Source organism: Brachycentrus maculatus, unplaced genomic scaffold (genome assembly GCF_059751285.1).
Source record: "Brachycentrus maculatus isolate JH-2025_06_01 unplaced genomic scaffold, ASM5975128v1 h1tg000089l, whole genome shotgun sequence".
Taxonomy (NCBI): domain Eukaryota; kingdom Metazoa; phylum Arthropoda; class Insecta; order Trichoptera; family Brachycentridae; genus Brachycentrus; species Brachycentrus maculatus.
The window spans coordinates 2909771-2932225 of NW_028280843.1; the positions used below are offsets into that span (position 1 = coordinate 2909771).

A 22455-nucleotide genomic window follows, 5' to 3' on the forward strand; every position below is an offset into this window, starting at 1 on the left:
GTTACCGACATCATCAGACTGGATGTCGGTAACGACGAAACCCGGTCGCTGGTCAAATAAAAAAGTGGAAAAGCTAAAAATATTGGTTTTAATCTAATAATAAACATAAATAGGTGTTAAACTACATGATACAGTACATATCTGGTAAATCTTCGACACACTTGGTTTAAAAAATATTTTGTTTTAAAGATTAAATTAACAAATGCATTTTTTTTATAATTTCATTTTACAGTTCATTTCTTTCAAAAAAAAGAATTTCAACGTACATATATATTTTCGAATTTTACGCAAAAACCTGATGTAGTCACAAATCAATGACACCATTCAAATTAGAATGGTCAGTTCATTAAAAAAAAAAACATCTCAAATTCCAAAACACAATTCTAAAGTTGAAATTCATTGGCCTGTTTATTTCATTGGAATATCTTTGACAAAATTGGTGACTCCAATATTTTGATTGATACTCATTTGGTAATTCCTGTTATTGTATTGTCCCGATAGTGATTTTGCAAAAATAGCAATTCTGTATAACGGGAGCCCGGAGGCGATATTCCCTGTAAGCGAGGGTAAAGTGGGAAGCGTGATATTGCGAATGAGGAATTAAGGGTTAAAAATGAAAACCACAAATATTTGAGGAAAATCGCCACTTTACTTTTTATTGTGAAACACATGAAGCATTTTATGACAGAACTGATTATTATACATCTACATATTTTATTTAAATTTAAAAAACCAAATTATACACATCACTCGATGAGTGCACTTAATAAACAATTTAATCAAATGGAAAGAGCAACTGGAAGTGCAGTCTCACTGGTCCATAGTGACTGCGAGCCGGCGGACTGCATCACTCATCGCAACTTATAGCTAAAGGTGGAATATGTGCGAAGCCGATGATGATTGGCAACAATTTTCTAAATCATGAAATCAAGTAATGTATAAATTATCGAATTGAAATTTTTTTAGTTTTACACATTCCTAGGCTAGTCTCACAAACATGTCAAATTGACACAAAATTATCCAAGTCATTAATTCATATTTTTTTTGTTGATAAATACAATACATTGCATTTCTTTTTGTATAATTCATAGTATTAACATAATATAATTAAATCAATGTAGCAAGTAAAATATTAAATATAAATTTCACAAAAAAAATAATTTGCCTACAGTTAATTTTTCTTCACAAATATATAGTTTAGATTTTGAATTCATAATTATCGTAAGATCTGTTAATTTTCCCCCAACAATTTCATAATTCTACAAATCTTAACATCCAAAATGACTGATCACAAATCAAGAACTTTACTTATTATTTTACATACTGGGAACGATCCGATCCAATACGTCAGTGAATATTATAATTAGGTGTTTATATTATAATTCTATATATCATATTTATTGACATTTGTGCTTTCCGGCTTTCTCTGAACGCTGACCATCGTAGTCTCCATCGGGATGGTCGAGTTTAAGGACGTCGCTGACAAGTCATCAGGTATGCCGAACATAATCAAGGAGACTTTCCGTCGGTCAGAGTTCAGAAGCCTTCCAGCACATCACATACGCCAATAGGATGTTTAGAAAACCTATTCAATGCGGTACAATATACATTTGCTAAATGCTGTAATAGATTTATGTCACACGATGCTCATTATAATTACACCAACCCTAACTCCAATCTCATGCAATGGTGGTATTTTAATTTTCAAATATTACAAGTAGATATTTGATGACCTGATGTAATTTAAATTTAGAAAATAATTTCCAGGGTTCTGCAATGCGTGGACAGCTGTGAATATACAATATCGAAGGTTTGGATTATGTTTGCTTTACAGCAGCTAGATATTTTGTTCTATGAACACAGGATGTGGCATTCTTTTTATTAACTATCACGTACAATTCATCAGTTTCTATAGATACATAACAAATGAAACTTTATCAATATATGTTACATTCACTTGTGATCCTACTTGTGATTTAATATGTGAAAGCGAATATTGTAGACAAAGCAAATATATGGCCTCGGATAAACGACTTCTCTACAAGTGATCCTTCCTCTGTCCTACTTTAAATATTAACAACTGTCTTCTCCCCCGGTTGTTAGTTCAATAGCGATTATTATATTTATTATGTAATAAAATGGACAAATACTATTGTGTATAAATCTGTAATACAGACACGGTAGATTACAGTATATAATATGTAGAATCTAAGGTAATAATAACCCCGGACAAATTGTAATAAACGTTGAATATCAGATTACGAATGCGGCGTGGAGAAGGAACGCTTACTGAACGCAGCAAGAGTTCTTGTGTCCATTCTTATTCTTCAGTCGGGACTTGGGGCGGTACTTCTCCAAGAAGGATAACTGCTTGGCATTGATTGCGCCTCGACGTTTGCTGCAATGCATACAGATTTATTAGTGTAGGAATAACAATGAAATTGAACTCCACAGCGGAAAAACTTTCAGTGGGAGAATGACCTTTGTTGCTGAGAGACCAAACCACAGCAAAACATCACATTTAGAGTGGGTAGTTGTAAATTTAGGGATGTGAGGAACACAAGAGCTTGCGAGGCCACGCTCATTCATCACCTACGCTGATTATTGCTTACTAATGTAAACCATCACAACATTATCTGTGTTGAGCCAAGGTTACCAGGTTTTTTCAATCTTACGGACTATGAAAGTAAAAAATATAAATATAAATTGGATAAATGCTATCTCAATTGTAAATTTTATTATGCAGACAAGGTGGGCAGTTCTATTATTCCAATTAATCTTAAAAGCAAAAACTTTATTTTATATTTGTTCAACAGAAAAAAATAGAGGATGTCATCTTGTGTATACAAAAAATAAATGGTTTTCTTTTTCATATGATGTTTGCAGTTATTATTTGCCTCGCTTATGATATACGCACAAGGCTTGAATGTATTTAGCAAATGAAATTTGATATCTCACTAACTTTTGAACTTGGATCAAGTGAGATGGTCGACTGTAGGTTTTTCATAAAAACTTCTCCATATCTGTCTTTGTGATGAGAAGATCACAGGAAAGTGATCAGGAGAAGATGGACTGTCACTTGATTTACAATGTAATTCCAGAACTTAGCGTTTTGCATTTTGTGTCCTATTTCAATTAATATTTTTTACTGCATTTAGTAAGTGAGTTGGTTTATCCCATAAGTTGTGAAAATGGTATGCGTAATCTTATAAATATAAACTTACTCCCGAATCATCTCGACAGCTTCTTCATATTTTAGTCCAAGTTCAATCAGTGCAAGAGCGACCATAACTGGAGCGCGACCGAGCCCCGCTACACAATGGACAGCTACAGATGATTCAGTGTCTTCTTGGGCCCTGCAATCATACCAAAAACATTAAAATAAAACTACAATGTAACCGTGTTGAATATCTCCCAAGTGACAAAGTATATCACTATCACTGCGTGATAATTTGATATATCAAAAGTGGTTGGGTCACAAATCGCTCACTCCTTTCAACGTCATATATTAAAAATCGTCAATTTTCAGTTGTGCATGTTTTCGGAATGCCCCAAAATGTACTATATCCCAGCAAAAGTGGCATATTTTTAACTTAATATTTACCTGCTACAGGGCAGAAAGTGTTGTTTTCGCATTTTGAAGAAAGGGTATTGTTTAATAATTTTTTTTAAATATAGTAAATATTTTTCAAATGGAGAAAAAACCTTCAGGTTTTACCTAAAAAGATCTGTTGCACAGTAAAAAGATCAATAAGTGGCTTGATATAATATTTATTTTTTATTCATTTTATTATATTTTTAAACTTTAAAAACAATCCCCTGAAAAATCAAGTTTTTTGATATATGATGTTGATGAAAGGAGTGAGCGAAATGTGCATATATGCTTTGTAAAATAACTGATTTTCAGATATTGTATTTTAAGCAAGCCATGGCCATATAATTATGGGGTACAGATGCAGAACCGTCTCTGTTTTACTGTGAAATCTCATCATACATAAATATGCCTTTAGAAAGCATGAGTGTATGTTTGAAATCAGTATTTATTCTGGACTTTTTACGCGTTGATTGATATGTCGCTCACTCCTTTCAAGAACGTCATAAATCAAAAATCGCCAATTTTCAATTACAAATGTTTTCGGAATGCCCAGAAAATGTACTATATCCCAGCAAAAGCGGCATATTTTAAATTTAATATTTACCCGCTACAGGGCAGAAAGTGTTGTTTTTGCATTTTGAAGAAAAGGTATTGTTTAATTATTTTTTTAAATATACTAAATATTTTTCAAATGTAGAAAAACTCTTCAGGTTTTACCTAAAAAGATCTGTTGCACAATAAAAAGTTCAATTATTGGCTTGATATTTATTTTTAATAAATTGTCGTATATTTTTAAACTTTAAAAACGTTCTCCTGAAAAATCAAGTTTTTTTATTTATGACGTTCTTGAAAGGAGTGAGCGATGTGTCCATTTGAAATATTAACATATATATATTATTACTTAATTTGTAATTGCTTTGAATAATAAAAACGTCTTATTTTGCAATGTATTGCATTCAGCAGTAAACTATTGTCATTCTGTTTTTTTTCATATATTAAATTTTAAGATAATACACCCAATATATAACAGGATACAATGATATTTTATCCTCTACAGAGGACATTTAAACTGAATGTCAGGTTGCGGTCCAGTGGTTAGTGTTGCAGACTTTGGTTCGAATCCATTCTACCACAATTTGATTCCTATTTCTAATAATGAGCCGCTTAGGCTCACAGAATAGTATGAACTTAAATTATTTTTGTAAATAAAAAGAACACAAATATTTCTTTTTAAAAAAAAAGAATATTTAAATATGAGTTAAACAGGATAACAAAGAGTGGCAAAGTATACTGATTTTAAACAGATAAGAACAGGATGCAGGGTGTGAGTATCTGCTTAATCTTTTTTTTTTTAATTATACTTTTCGACAAAGTCAAACCTTTAACAGTATTACATAATACTGCCAATTGTGCGATTGGTAATTCTCGACACGGTCTTTTAAAAAGTAAAATGGTTTGTACTGTTTATTAATTAAATAATTATGCTTTAAAGAAATTTCCCTTCGCAATTAATCAGTTGTTCAATTTTTCACACTTTACAATAGATATTCAACAATTTTCTAAATTCACAGAAATTTTTAATACAATGGGAAAAAAATATCTCCATACTCACTTTTGCCTTAGAATTTCAAACCACTCTTCAACAACGTTAGCGGGTGGGAAAGTTCCGTCGTCATAGGCCAAATCCTTGACTTGAATGCCTCTTGCTAAGAGTGGGGCCGTCTCGTAACTCGGCTCACATACACGGACCACGGTGGACACCTTGTGCTTCTGCAGTTCCTGGAATCACGAGTACGCATAAGCAAACATTACACAATGCAATATACCTACTCAATTTGTTGACCCGCTTTAAGCAGCGGTATATCCAGCAAAGCATGGTTCCGTTGCACTTCTTTATGTCAGTTATTATTGAACGAGACAAAATTGAACACATTCTTTGCTGGAAACACTTAAAAGCTCCTTTTACATACTGTTGCTGAGAGCGAAGACGCTTACAAGCGTTCTACTTGCTTACTTTTGATAAAGCGCGAAAGACGAGAAAAACGTTGTAAAGATCGGAATCGAGTTTGCAGATACCTGTGATTAGTATACTAATTAGGGTGGGCGTTGATGGAAAATATAAACAGATATTTAGAAATAATTTTTACAAGGTAATTTAAATATTCTGTTTTTTTTGTATAGGAAAGGTAACTAAATTTCATAAATTAACGCTACTAAACAAATTCGAAATGCTGGAGAGCAGTGTAAATAATACAGGACATAATACAATCCTGAAAAATGACAGCAATTTAAATTTTACTGGTTTACTTTCCATTGTATCAAATAATAAAAAAGATAACGGATTTATTCAGCGTAATTACGGAGCAGACCAGATGTAATTAATACCCTATACATGGTGTGCTTTTGTCAAATCCCAAATATTATTTATTAATAATAACCTTTGATGGACCCAAAAATCAAATAACATTTTAGTATTATTTGCTGTAACATAACCAAAAAATGATGTCCATTCTATTCAACCAAGTCACTAATAATGTTCATTGTGGTTCACATAATGTAAAACGAATCACATGATAGTAACTGGTTTTCTACATTTGAATTTACAGTTAATATTATGTTTGTATTTTTTGTAATAATATGCTGTTGGACAGAAAAATTTCATAATATAAAAATTCCAAAAACTGAATCAACTGACATAATTTAAAATTAAAGTTAAAAACATTAAGTAATTTATTTTTTTGAAAATGGCGATAATAATGTTACAACAAAATGGGAATGCAATATTCTTTTTGCATAATTGAAAATAATTCATATGATAATATTTCATTTGTCCGCTGCTACCAAGCAAAAAAAGTCCTGGGCTTAATTGCCCACTTTTCCATTTTGAATGGCAATATAAAAAAAGCAAAATACAAAACTAGAAATGTACCCACATAATTTTTAATAATAATAACTCTAACTATAAAAACAAAGTTCCCATACTTTTAAAACATGATATTTTATTGCCAGATCATATTGAGGTGTTAAGGTCATTGGATTTTCCGTCGTGTTTGAGAAATAATTGTACCTTCAGCACCTCCTGTAAAATTTGATCAAATGAATTTAGATTGCTTTTACTCTATCACCTCAAAGAATACGTCATTCTCTTACATACTGATTGAACACAAACAGGAATGAAACAAGGAAATGATTCGGTGATACTGAGATCAATGAATGTACAGCTTATAAATAATTGAGATGTAGTTACCTCTATGTAGGTGTGAATGGTGTGGTCAGATGGGCGATCGGTAATGAGGAACTTCATCCCTTTGAACTCGATGAGAGCCGGAGCAGGTCGGATGTCCTTTTGCCTCATGATGATGCTGGTTAGTTCACAGAGTCCGAAGATATCACTCACAGTCGTTTAACACTCAGAAACCAAATATTATTCGGAGAAGCTAATAAAAGTCACAATGTTTCTAGTTTAAATAAAAAATGAAGGAGGTATGATCTGGTCAGTCTTCAGTTGTCGACGATAAATTTTAGTTTTAAAAATGCTTTAGTTATTTAACTTTAAAAAAAGACACTGTCCACTCGCAGAAGAGAGTAGGGACGCAGAAATAATACCACCGCAGTAGAAAAGTAGAAAAAGTAAACAGAATCCCGGAGATTAGCACAAAGAATGCGAAGGAGAATCAGCCAAACACATGGGAACGAGGGGTGTTCCGCTCTTCCGGAATTTATGAAGCCACTGTGTAAAGTCACGATTGTTTCCTCGACTTATTGAAACTTTGTTTTAATTCCTCATAAAATTGTGTTAAATAACTTAAAAATAGCCACTAATGATAAGGATATGGTTCGGCGTGGGCGGTGCTCCCGATCCCGAAAGGTAACTGCGAACAAACAACACTCCATTAGCATCAGGTAAGGCGCACCAATTCCTAAACTCCACTATGGTCGTGCGAGGGATGAACTGAGGAACTAAATTACCATTGCAATACATATCCCACAGATAAGATATACTTCAAACTTCACTATATTTACTAACAACGCGTAACGTACTTTTCGTGCGATTTAGTTGGAAATATATACGCCCACACAAGCTCCCAATAATGAATACGTATACATTTTGAATAGATAAATAATTGAACAACTGTGACCGCAGAGTAATGCGTCTTCCCAGTTCCCGGTAGAAATGTTAGTGAAGTTTGAATGACAGATTTGTACTCAGTCACGTTACGAGATGATTAGTGTCTGGTGCCAATGCATCCTGCGCTCCGTGCCAAGGTCACTCCGGTGACTGACAGATACGTGACGCCTCTGTTGACTGAAGAAGACTTCCCAAAAACGGACAACTATTTTCTGCGATCGAAACAACGCATACCTCGCTATGCATTTTCCGAAAACCGACCTCCGATCCCTTGTTGGTTCTATTATTATCATTACGGGGTGGTATTGCTCAAATTCAAACATAATTTTAAATAACAACAACAAAAATCGCACTTTTATTATCTTAAACGATATAACCTTTTACTATTTCAGTATTTGGTGACGAAAATCAAGAATTACGACGATAACGATTTTAATATTTTACTACGCAAATAGTAAACACGAACTTCTAGGAACGGTTAATCGATACTGTAAAAAGTTCAGTAACTCAACAATACGCGTTCTGAAACAATTCTGGCAGATTAAAAAATATTTATTGGAGATTTCTTGGTAATAAATGCACTAGTAATAATAATAGTCGAGTTATTAATACCTGCTGACCTCTAATCATGTTCCTTATTACGAATCACACAACAGCTCGACACGCAGTTGGTAATATAAAACTAAAAACAAAAACACACGCCCGCGTCACGATTCTAATAAGATAATAATAATAAATAAACAGACGACCGATTCTAAAAACAAAACATGTGAAATTGAACATATTGCTGAATTGGTGGCATAATTTATTACGACAATCAAAGTTGACGGAGGGAAAGATCGTTAAATATTTTCCGCGGATTTGCGAAATTCGTGATCACTTTTGCGTAGCTATAAATTATAAAAAGCGTAGGATTGAAATCATAAAATTATTGGATAACGTAAATTTATTTCATTGTCAGAGCGGAGTATCTTCGGATTTGACGACAACCGAGGACAGTCACGAACTACAGATGGGCAACTGTAATGAATACATTACTAAAATTTGCATTTTCTGGGAATCCAAGTTACATTTTCTTTTCCCAAACAATTTAATAATTGAAAATGGTTACGCGACTCGAAGCAATCCCGCGGATAACAAACGAAAAAAGTTAATTAAAATATAGCATTAGTATTATATTAACACGAAAACAATATAGTAAAAACGGAATGATATAAAAATTACACATTAAAAAATAAAAAAATATTTTTTTCTTTTTTTATTTAAGTTATACTTAGTCAATATCACTATTTCTTAGAATCTACTGTGTTTCGATGCATTCCGCATCATTTTCAAACAATTAATGTGAAAAAAACATTTTGCACAAAAAAGTACACTAATAGAAAAAAATAATGCATAAAATCGTGCTACGATATTCTACACAATCAATTCTTGGGAAGAATGCACAATTATTAAAAAAAAAAAACAAATTAAATAGGAAGTTTACGATTCCCACTTTTCAACTTTTTAGAAACTAAATTGATACAATTGAACCATTTATGAATAAAAGTGGCCCCACGATCACGAAATAAAGGCATTGTTACTATTATTGTCTTAATTCCAGGAAAATATATACATCGATAACTGGTAGAATAATTTAGTTATTATTGAACTTTCTCACACTGGAAAACCCCTATTCGTATTTATAAACAAGTTTATTTGGGATTTCTATTGATAGAGAATAGCTAATAACCGTAATAACCCCTGGGTATGTATTCAGGAACGATGTTCAAACAATCACAGTCCTTTACAGAACTTTAGCTATAAAATATCGGTGAAAATAGAACACAAACATGTATGTTTGTACTAAAACTTATTGTAAGTATTAATAACTATGGATGGACATCAACTCTGATCACTTTGCTGTGTGATATGTGATGTAACTAAACGATGTGTCGATGACTATTTGACCAATAAATGCCACAACACAAACAACAAAGCTTTAAAGTTTGAAAAGTATTTTTTGACACTTTTTCAGGTGGTTCAAGTGTATGTCTGTTTTTCATATTATTTTTTTGACAACTCAACACAGATGAGGAAGAATATGAAAGTCTGGGCATTTACGGGGCTTACGACCCCCAAAAGCTGGTTTAAATGATCACTTTACACACGTGTAACATTCATCAATTATACCCATGATTGAAAACCCACACTACTCAAATTCTTGGAAGTTCTATGATATGATCCAATTTTCAAACGTTATACTTGAATCACTAGAGACATCTTATCTATTGGTGAGATAAAATAAGCTTTTTTATTGAGCACAAACTCTTTCATTTGTATGCGAGTTCCGAATGCTGGATTATGATCATATACATTCAAAACGCTAGAAAATATCCTTTTCACTCTCTGTAGTAGTTAAAATTAGTTTTGAATGTGGTTTTCTAATAAAAATATTGTTTTTCAACACCTTTTAGGAAAGCTTATAAAACGAGGATGTTTTTTGAGTAATTTATACGTTTGATGTCATAGTGTTTTTTTAAAAGTGTATGATTTTTTTTTGGCAAGTAACGTAAAAAATATTATCAAAATGAAATACACTATTAGCCATAGTAATGAAATTATAACTGTTTTTTGGTATTTAATTGCTTATGAAGCTTTGTTATTAGGTCACCTACCAATAAAAAAATATTTTTATGGCATACAATAAGCCATTTTTTTTATTCTGTCACTAACGCCCAAAAAAGGGTATTTTTATAAAATCGCTAAATTCCAAATATTTAAAAAAATATTTACATTCGGCCATACATTGTCATACTTAAATTTCTTGCATTTGCGTACCCCAACCTCGTCCTGCCGGGAATACATCGAGTTACCAATAACCCTGTATATAGAATTTCCAAGAATTTGAGTAGTGTGGTTTTCAATCATGGGTAGAATTGGTGAATGTACACGTGTGTAAAATGATAACTTAAACCAGCCTGTGACGGTCGTAAGCCCGTAAATGTCCAGACTTCCATATTCTTCTTCATCACTCTCAAAATGTTTGTTTTGATATAGAAATGGAGAATGTTGGAGCTTGACTTGTCGGGGCGGATGAGGGCAGGTTGTAGTACCTTAACGATTTGGCACTAGGCGCTAGGTGGGCTGGGCGGGCTGGGCGGGTGTGGGCGGGCGTCATGTGGCCGAGGGCGGCGTGTAGCGGCGGCGGGCGGCTGCTGCTGCCGCTCTATTTGTGCTGTGCCTGGCAGTACTCGCCGCTGTCCAACCTGAACTCCATCAATGTCGCCAGTGAGCACGCGCACAACTGGAACCAACAGACACACACATTACTAACGTATTAAGGGGATACAACGCAAACGCAGAATTTAATCACAGGAGAGTCACACGTCTCAACACACCCGATTTTTTTGAAAATAATGTTTATTGGATATTTTTTTTGTTTTTTAGAATATATACGGAAAAAAACATTTAAAAAAAAAACAATTAACTCCTTAACTTTCAGTAACTCTTTTCTTTTCAAAACCATATGATTATTTCGAATATAAACTTATTTTTTCAATGCAAAAACGGTGGTTTAAGAAGAAAAAAACAATTACTTAAAATGTTACCTGGATTTAGAGAAAATTAAGTTGCGACTTAACGAATACTGGACCTTAAAAGTCTTGTCTCGATAACCCCATGAGACATGTTTCTAATACCCAATCCCGCATTAAAATAGCCAAACGTGGTTAGATCAAAAAGCTTACAAATGTAAACAAATATTTTGAGGATTTTATATTTGCAGAATGAATATCCCGAAGACATATTTCGAATAAAAACAAAGCAATTCGTACAAGTTAAAAATTGTCCCAAGGGGCAAATAATTCCTATAACGGTTCAAAAACACGAGACGACATTGCGTTTCATTTTAAAGGCGCAATAAGTGCGAATGTAAAACGGTCTGTTATCAAGATTGAATATAAAAACAATCAACTTAACTCTGTAGGTACTTATAATTAAAGTCCGTAAGGCAAAGTTTTTTTACGTAAAATAATATGTGAAAATAAATCAAACTAAACTGAAAGTAGTGTGTATACAATTGAAATATTTAAAGACGTAATATTTTTAGAAGTGAAACATCGGTTTTTCGAATCAGGACAACTGGCCACAGTCTGTCTTGGAGACGTTTTCCTTAGATAAAGATCCGCGCTTCATTCGCCATTCTATTTCTGGAGAGCGATACTTGTCGTGGGTGCCGGTTGGTCAGTACAGCTGTTTCTGCGGACCCGAGTAACCAATGCGAGAAGTCAGAATGGACTGATCCTACAGAATCCCAGGAAACCACTCGAAAAGACAACTCAAATGAGATCGCCAACATAAAAAAGAATAATGCGAATATGAAAAACATTTTCGGATATTTTCGTTGAGCATGCGTCAGTGAAATCTGCGTGTGTGCTCCAAATCAACCAAGACAATTTAACGTATCATTAAAGAATTTCTACTTACATTCAACTATCCTGCATGCATGTCATAGTAAATAATAATACTACCCATTTTTTAAATAACAATATTTCTTTCCTCAAACGCCTAGTAAATTTGTATAAGTTAATACTTCACTCAAGCGTTTGTTATTTTGAAAATGTTTACAAATAAAAACATAAGTATGTGTTTTTTTTTAAATACCAAATTATAACTAAACACTTTGACAGATGTCTCAACTTTTTACAGAACAGTATACCTTATAACAATATTATCAACATTTAATTAGCATCAGAACTTCATACTTCATAATCCCAATACATTCAGGGATTGAGTCGATATTGCAATATTTATTCTATCATATTTTCATAATTAAAAAAAATATTTAAACATTTATTTCAGAATCTAAATACACTTCGTCAAACTTATCTGTATAATGGTGGGGGCACTGTCGCCACTATTTTTGTACAAAAATAATATTGATAATGAAAAAATTCACATAAATGTGTGAGAAATAAGTGAGTTCAATTTTGGACCGTTCTACAGATAAGACTGCGAAGTGCATGTTGACAAAAACTGTGCACTTTACACGCCTCTTCGATAAATAACATGTTATATTTACTGAACGCTCATATTAATTAAACAAATGATTAATTGCATCACAAATTTTGTGGAATTTACTTATGCGATAAGTAACAAGAAAGGTCGATTAGTGATAATATGGACACTTGAAAAATATTTTTATCGGAAGATGTCGGAAGTATCATGCCACCCGGATCTATTGAATAACAGTCGACATCACATGGTTGGGACAAGAAATCGAACCCGTGGCGTCAATAGTTTCGGTTTAAAGCGTGTACCATGACATGATAATCACGCTATGGCCCGTGTCTCGTTGAATAGACGCTAGACAGCCGAAATAATGACAGGGAACCATATTATTTAGCGCTCGACAAAAATATCATGTACGTAATAAAAGTATACATTCTAAATATACGTTATATACAATAAGTGATAAAAATTAATGTGTTAATGAAACTAGTTTGTTGTCTCATTTAAAAACAGGTTTAAACTTGTAAAGCGATTAAATTATTCGGAGACTATTCATTCAATGAAAACGTAGGGAGCGCTTGGTATCACAGTTTATATAGGTAAAATAAAAGTGATATGGGAATTCCCACTATTAATTATTACCTCGGGGATTTATTACGTCAGCATGCCAAGAACGAAAAAATTAGGCTTGCATACAAAAATACAGAGTATGTCCACAATTTTCTCGTTTTACTTAGTAATTAAAGCGAATTGTTTACAAATTAAATTATGATGAGTGCTAAATTGCATTCAACTTTGATACAGAAGTACTCGTATTTTCATATACATATATTTAAAAAAAAATATAAACTAATTATTTGATTGTGTATTTATAAAATAAGATTCGAAAAACTACATAATATTGGAAATACCAATAACTTCGAAAATAAAAATAAAAGGTTTTTTAATAGTGCGAGGGCCGTAAGGGAATATGATTTCTGCAAAAACATACATTGGTAAAGTAACGAGGCGAAAAACTAATAATTCACGTTTGCAACCTGTTAACTTTTTTCCTTAAATTCTCGACGATATTGAAGGCAGAATATAATATGATTTACTTGATTCATTCTCAATGAATCATTGTAACCTATTATAGTGGAGTTAATTTAAACTGTTCTGTTAATTTCAACTGTGCTACCGTTCTTGTGGTCCCGGGTTCGATTCCCAAGGGGGCTAAAATAAATATAAGTGATTTTTTTCACTGTAATATTTATTCAATATTACCATGGACTGGTACCTGAAGCGGAGGGCTGATCACCTTTCCTTCATGTGTAAACGATCAAGATAACACTGCGTTAATATGACACAGTGCCCTATGCACAATTGGGGTGCGTATAAGGGTTTTATTATTATATATTTAATTTAAACTGTAGAAAAACTTTTAGTGGAGACTTTGAAAAATCAATCATCATAAAATAATTACTTTTTTGACGTATTCTTCTTAATCAGCTCAATATTTATTTGGTAATGTTTCTATCAGTACTAACGACATGCGTATCTCCTATCATGAATGAAAATACCTTTATCTATGTTAGCTTCTAAAAAGTTTGACGTCAATCAATCTCGGTATTTATAACAAAGTAGAGAATTTACAATGCATACTTAATAGAAACGATTTAATATTACTTATTCAGTTGTTTCGTCCTATAAATAAAATTGTATTATCGTTTTTATTATTATTATTAACTATCCATTAATACGATAAATTATAATAGTAAAAAGATAACATAATATAATGTACATACAAAGTTTGATAATATTAATCTCCATTATTGGAAAGCATATTTAAACAGTGTAAAATAAATCAGTGCTAAAGCGAATAAATATTTATGAAAAAAAAATCTTGTATTTTAATTCATGTATTTTTTTACTCGTATTGAAAAATGTATTTACAGAATTATGCTACGTACATTTAAATTCAGTTATTAATGATAATCGTAACTTAATTTTTCATATTTTAGTAAAAAATAATTTAAATTTATTAAACCAAAAATCCTTCTTTTTACGCATCATAATATATGTTACAACTGATAATTATTTAGCGTAAAGATTTTACGAAAGAAACTAACCATTATTATCATCAGTTATGTTAAGAATGTTTCTTTGGTGCTTTATCGTCATATTCCACGCTAACGACATAAAACTAACTTATGCAGCTGATAACCTAATTGCTTGTATAGATAACATTCTCCAAGGCAGGTGAAAGGAATAACTAAATAATGAAAAACAAATGCTCGACCAAGTAATCACTTATCTGCAGTTCCATGTAGTAAAGAATTTCACTGGAAAAATAGCAATCTATTGAATGCATCCATTATACTGAAATACGTACGTTTAATAAAAATTGCGGATGATTTTAGCATGACGTAATACGATGTAATAAGTTGTTAACATTGAGACTGATGTTATAAAAAAAATAAATTACGAACAAACACTTCTGTACCAAAAACTAGGTTTTGGTAGTGGGTAGGTATACATACATCGACAAAACTATATCAATATTCCTACTATGAACTAAAAATGTCAACAATTAAAATATTTACAATGTAAAAACTCACACTTCACATCGAAGAAAAGTATTTTTCAATAATGAAAACAAATAATTTTTAAAAAACTACTCAAACTATAACAATAATTCACGCAAACGTTGGCAGTTGCTCGTTCTAAAAACTCCCAACAAACAACAGTATCGGCGAAATGTTTGTAAACAAGAGAATCGCGAACTTATCGCAACTAAACAAAAGCTTTCGGACTTGGCGCAGGTTGTATGTAAACTGAAAATCCAAGTGCGGAGACCGTCAAAGGCGGCGTACTGCGGAAACGGACGATCTCAATCGGCGAACATCGGTTCACAGTCGCTCGTAGCTCGCAGCGGTGGTGACAAGCGAAGAATTCGCGTCTTTGACTTTGAGACGACCAGCAAATTTAGGCGGGCAAGGACTGGTTTGCAATATTTACGATACAGCGGCGCAGTAATAAATATTATTGTTTACAGCAGACGAGCGGGAAAACGCGTTAGATAATGGTCACGTGAGATGGAAATTACTGAGAAAATCTATGTGTCAAATGTTCGCGATGCTTTCGGTAAGTAAAACGAATGATATTGCATTGCGTAAATAGTTTATTTTACGCTTAGCACTGCAGAGGCAAGGAAATGGTTCTTATTTACACTATTATACATGCCAGTATTTAAATGTATTATTATTATACTGACTCTTCTTTTTCTAACAATATTAATATTATTTATTTTATCAGACACTGGATTAATCACCCTGCGGATGATATGTCAATTTATAGGTGTATCAACTTGATACAAATACTGTTTTTGAACATATATTGTTCTTCCCGAAGTGTGAGCATCCCAGGGGTTTACGACTTGGCATAAACAAATGTATCGAAAACCTTACCCGTATGCGGAAGGTTAAGAGACCATTGCATATTTACAGGTTTCAAGAATTAATGCAATATATGTTCAATAATAGGCAGAATGGTGAATGTTACACAAGTCTGAGCATCTTAGATCGTAAGCCCAGGGATGCTCAGACTTACATCTTCCATCATATAAAAGGAAGAACGATAGATGGTTCATATCAAGTTGAGACACTATATATTTTTTTATTTGATCCCTATTCGCGCCCAAACGGTATATAGTGCAGGATCAACGCGGTGTTAATTCAATCGGTAATTATATAAAAGCAAAGTGATCAGATCTGCAGCCCAGATCCTTAGATATGTCGGGTGGAATGCATTCGATGGGATATAGAAGCCATTATTTCATGTTTAAGCCAAACAAGTGGCGACACACGGCGTAATATCTCATAAAAAGGCTATAAGCATCTGAATAGCAGTGAAAATCTAAAAAATCAACATTGTTACTATGTGAGTGAAGTATAAGAATAATTAAAATAATTAATAATGGCAAGTACATTATTAATTTATTATTTCGAGATATAAATCTCGAAATAATATATCAATATGGTCCACAAAGTTAATGCTTTCAATATTCAAAACACTTTTAATTGATTAACTCAGAATTAAAGAGATAGTAGACGAACAAACGTCATGGTGATATCAAAATAGAATATATTTACGTTGTAAACTTAAAAACCATTGAATTCAAGGTCTTGCTGTTTAATTATCGCCTAAAATTTAAGACCTGCAATAATTCGGGGGAAAAAACTAGTAACAGCAACAGACATAAATAACTTACAACATATTCGCAACGGCTTTAATATGTGGCCTTAAATATAGAATGCAATTTTCGACAAAATTGTCGACATTGTCCTCTTTCAGGAACCCTGATGTATAAAATAATCCGGGCAGACAATAATAGCCAGGCGAGGTCGCGCTAGGATGGGCAGATAATGTTGGGAAATGTCACTAAACCCATTCACAACTTAATTTTAATTTGCACAAATGTACTAAATGCATACATTGATATAAAGTACTATGTATATAATCCAAAGTATTTTGTTAATACTTCAAAGCTTAGATTTTTGGATACTGACAAGCGTTTATTGTACAGCGAGTCGCTAGAAATAAGGTAAAATTGGTCATAGCCGTGCAAAGTAAAATACGCTACTTAAAAATATTGCACAAATAAAATGTAATATTAAACTATCATAAAACACAGACCTAAGAAATTTCTCATTTCTTAATAGCGTTTTTCTGCGTTGCTATAATGTTTGTTTCATTATGCAAATATAAGTCGGTCGTGAAAATTGAATAAATTTGTCCTCGAGGGACTATTATACCTAAACGGTAGCTTGTCTTACACGAGCTTATACGACGAGTAGTATGCAACACGGAGTGCCTTAGTTATTGCTGCTGTACCTTTTCCTCTTTTAATTACAAAGTCGTTGAGATCTTTTAATAACCAAGAATGGACGGTAGAGAATCAGGTGGAGCTATGATCTATAGGCATCATATGAAAAAGCAAATATGGCCGAAAACGTCCGAAAAGACGCAGCCAGAACAAAGACGTCTGCTTGCGAGGATTGACGGCAATAGAAGAGATAACTACTAGAGAAGGCATTGAATCTCAATGGGACGTAGCTATGACAAGAATAAGAAGACTATTTCCCTAACATTTATCTTCCCATATAGCAGTAATTAGTACTATAGAACCCAAAGCTCCATTATTTACATCATCTAATATATTTACACTCCTGATCATCTTGCCTTTGTATAACTAACAATGAAGTTAATACCGTATTTTGTAAATTAAAAGCATTGTTAATTTTGTGGCATGGTAATACAACACTCTCCTTCACATTCATCGCTCACTTTGTGTAATACCCCACTTAAAGAAACTAAGTGGTATTACACCAAGTGAACGATGAATGATAAGGATAGTGTTAATACCGGTGGGTCCGGTGCAATGCCCATCATTGGGTACGGATAGGGGTTAGAGATTCAAAAATACAACGATGTAGGTACATTAATACAGTATGGAAGAGTAAAGTGATAATGTTAGAAGCCACGTGACGCGACGCTCTGTTTATGCGCCGCAGATGCTAACAATCAAAAAGTTAGCCAAGTAAAAAAAGAGCGTGGAAATAGTTGAGTGACCGCCAAAGTCAAAACAAACCCACTTGAAGACGCAATATTCGCGAACAGTAGTATAAATTTGACCTTAAATAACTCAGCAGTCATCGCCTGAGCTGGATTTGTAATTATTTTTATAAGACACCGAGTCTTCAGTGAGAAGCGTTTCCGATTTCCCGCATCTTATTAAAGCAGTACTGAACGAGGCGTGTGTGCCAAATATTTGAATAGGAAGTGTTTAATATGATAATGGATGCTGTCGGTTTATACAATGTCTGGTAATTGTGCAATCAACCACTGAGTCATAATTTGTCCACTTCCTATTCAACTTATAGAGATCAATTGATATAACACGTGAATAACATATCTCTTGTTAGAATTTTATATGCAACAGTTCCACAATACTAATTTGCTGTTTCTGTTCAAATTAGTGAAGAGACCAGGAGACCAGGAGACCAGGAGACCAATATAGAGAGGAGATGAAAGTTTCTCTGTACGGAAGCGATTCATTGTTCCAGTGCATAAGTCACACATAACTGATGGTGCATTATCGAACTATTTAAACACAAGCACGAGGAGGTAAATTTGTGAGAAAGGGAGATGGTTTGTTTGGCAATTCTCCATCTATCGACTCGTATTAATTGGCGCGTTACACAGGCGTTTTAATCGACAAATTGAATTATTGCTTTGTGGGTCGCTAATGGAATGCTCATGACGGGAAAGCGATGAATCTTTATGACGTGCATAAACAGCAACTCACACACGCGGTTGATTTACCTACCATACACTATAAGAAAACAAACATCTTTAGCCTACTAACAGCATGAAGTTTAGATGAATTCATTTATATTTTATAAACATACATACTGTAATATTTAAATATAAAATGGTAACTAAATCATACACTGTCTAAATTATCAGTTATCTTTAAGGTTTATAATTTTGATTGAATATTCCCCATACTTTCATTTTATTAAATAAAAATCATAATCCAAACTTTTAATAAAATTATAAAATGGATTGATAGTCGATTGCATACCCCGTGAAGTAGAAGCTGGCTTATTCACAAAGTGTGATATTCCGTATACAAAAAGTAGTTAAAAATGATTATTAAATGCATAAGCAATACCTTAATTTGGGTTAATAATATACTAAAAATGATTTGCGTATTGTTAAACATGGAATGATACAAGACACTATTTAAATAGCGAGGCTACTGATAGTATTAATACACAATAATAAATTAAAAACAATAACAAAAAACGAAATAACCTACGTTACAGGTAGGTCTCATAAAAAAACTATGGATTTTAGAAAAAGATAATAATACATTCATTTATCGTTATTTCATAACGGAGTGTAATTCAAGAACGACTCTGTCAATACGTAAATTAAACTCATGCGTATTCACAATCGTGTAAAAAAAATACCTTACGAAATCTAAACCATACAAAAAAATGATTATCTTGATTCTCACCTCCTGTATCCTACCCTCATCCAGTTAAAATCACATCTAGTAAATTATCGGCGCTCTAGAGCCGTATATCAAAAACCAATAGATCACCAATAGAGCCGAAATCAGATTCGTATAATTCATAGGATGGAACAAAAAAAACGAGTTGTAGCAACGGCAAAATGTAACCACATCAATGAAATATGAAAATGTCTATAATAAATGTTTATTTGTAATTTGTACACAATATCAAGAAAGTAAATAGAGATACATGATTTGCTTACAATTTTCCAGTAATAATAATGAGCAATGTTGATTTGCAAACAATCTAAACGGTAAATAACTGCAATAAACAAACTGATAACTTACGCACAACTAACGACAAATCATTTAGATTGGTACGAATCATCTCAATATAAAGTCCAACAATACATTAACTATATTTAAATGCTTATGAATTTATTTTTAATAAATGTTTTGCTTAGTAAATACCACTATTTCTTAAAATCTACATAGACACGTGTTTCGATGCATTCTGCATCATTTTCAAACACCGTATGTGAAGCTAATTCTAAATTTTAGAGTTGGGTCCTTGGGACGTTGAAGGTTGATGAGGGGGGGTAGTAGCTGTTTCTTATTTTTATTTAACAATTTAATTTTTATTTTTTATTTTTATTTCTTATCAGAGGGAACATAGACAAAAGGGGGGAGGCTTTAGTCATTGTCATTTTGTTAATTATGGGTTTAATGTTATTAATATTCTTATGAATTTCTATTGTTTCAAAATGTTGCAGTTTGTGGCTTTTCGTATTGATTATTTTTAGGATTTCTACGTTATTGTAGTTAAATTTAGATTAGCTTCACATACGATGTTTGAAAATGATGCGGAATGCATCGAAACACGTGTCACAGTAGATTTTAAGAAATAGTGGTATTTACTAAGTAAAACATTAATTAAAAATGGATAGATTTTACCACAAAGTGACTGCCGAATCAATGAATGAACTTATTAATTCAAATATAATAACATATTTCCAAGAAAACGAAACGGGATAATTTCTTGACGGGATAAAAATAACTTAAAATATAGGTTTTTTGATAAATTAAACCAAGCAGACGTGTTTATTCAAACAAAATATCTCTATCATTTAAAGATCTGTATTCATTATGTAAAGAAAAGATTTTGGCATTCGGAGCATCGCTTGTAAAAAAATTGCGGTAGAGAGAAAACGTAAATCACACATAAAAACTCGACAAAACCCAAACCCTTATAGCACAGACTGATTTATTTAATACTTGAATTCCATCATCAGCAAAGAAAGATTTTCAGGTTCGCTGAATTCATAAAGTCGTCTACGTTGTCGGTTGATCTTAAATGTCACTTAGTGTAATTTAAAATTTAGAGAAGCTTATATTAAAATTTATAAAAGAGTGATAAAATAAGCAAGCTTGCTTGTACAAAGTGCCGAAAATATCTTAATCTGATTTGCTGTGCTCATGAATTGAAAATATTTATTCTCAACATTATTAATATTTAAAGCATTTTACTTGCGGTTGGTCATTTTTACTTTTATATTTTTCTAAAAAAACATGAGTAATATTAGTATATAACCACTTACCGATATTTTTTGTCTACCGGTTTCAAGACCCGTCTCTTCATCAGGACAATTACTACGACAGCATGCAAACAATACTACACGTCACTACCATAGCACTGAGGTCTGACATGCCTAGTGCATGTCACACCTCGACCCTTAGTGAATGTTTGTTCTGCAATCCCTAGTGCATGTTGGTCCTCGGGTCGAGCAAAATCGCATGTGATCAACATTTTGTGTAATTATAAGTGTGTGAATAGTGCTATGGTAGTGACGTGGAGTATCTATTTTGGATGCTGTTGTAGTTATTGTCCTGATGAAGAGACGGATACGTCTCGAAGCTGGTAGACAAAAAATTCTCGGTAAGTGGTTACATACTAAAAATACTAACATTTGAGTAAAAAAAATATTTATAAATTTATTAAAAAAATGTCATTAACTTATTTGACAATTTTTCAAAATACATCGATTGATATAGGTACCGCGGTTGTCATTTTCTATTATATTATATTGCGACTGTATTTACATACATATCTACGAGTATATAGTGTTTAAGTTGTTTCACAGATTCAGAAGCTCATTACCATGCCCCTTGTATCTCGGCTCACGCATAATTAAGTTTGGGACTTTGAAATCTGGAATTCTTGGTTAGCTAGTGTATGTACTAAGCGTAAAATTAATTGAATAATGATTTACAATATTATTATTACTGTGAAGAACATAATTACTGTAATACACAATGAATAATGACAGAAGCGCCCTTGTGTTTAGACAATGACGAGTCGAAATCCGGTGTTTTAGTTGATAATGTGAATATTGAGAATAATGCTTTACCCGGTAAAAAAATGTATTAAAATTCTAAAGAATGGTTCAGCATAATATACAGATTTTAACATTTAATATGGAAGTAAAAAAATTTATCCCATTACTCTCGAATATTATTTTAGTTGTTTCTAACTTATTAATGATTGAATACTAAGGTAGCGATGTGTTTAAAAATAAAGGAGACACCTCCCTAATGGGTCCATACTTCAACAAAAAAAATCAATTGTAATTCAATGTAATTCATCGTCAATCTTTCGACGTGTGTCTATTTTGGCACTTT

General features: G+C 32.7%; 1 protein-coding gene across 3 annotated transcripts in view; it reads right to left on the minus strand.

Moving 5' to 3' along the window:
• Window positions 1-629: 629 nt before the first annotated feature.
• The window catches only part of PRL-1 (protein-tyrosine phosphatase 4A family member PRL-1), an 85850-nt gene continuing 64024 nt past the window's right edge, over window positions 630-22455 (minus strand). For 2 of the 3 annotated variants that reach the window (XM_088257980.1, XM_088257979.1), the window contains 5 exons: window positions 10820-11010; window positions 6843-7467; window positions 5208-5374; window positions 3225-3356; window positions 630-2398 (listed from right to left, as the gene is read on the minus strand). In XM_088257980.1, coding sequence (XP_088114106.1) covers window positions 2287-2398; window positions 3225-3356; window positions 5208-5374; window positions 6843-6950 — 519 coding nt within the window. In that variant the 5' untranslated portion in view covers window positions 6951-7467; window positions 10820-11010 and the 3' untranslated portion in view covers window positions 630-2286. Of the gene's footprint in view, window positions 2399-3224; window positions 3357-5207; window positions 5375-6842; window positions 7468-10819; window positions 11011-15313; window positions 15532-22455 lie in introns of those variants that run through there. The other variant, XM_088257981.1, reaches the window with a different exon arrangement.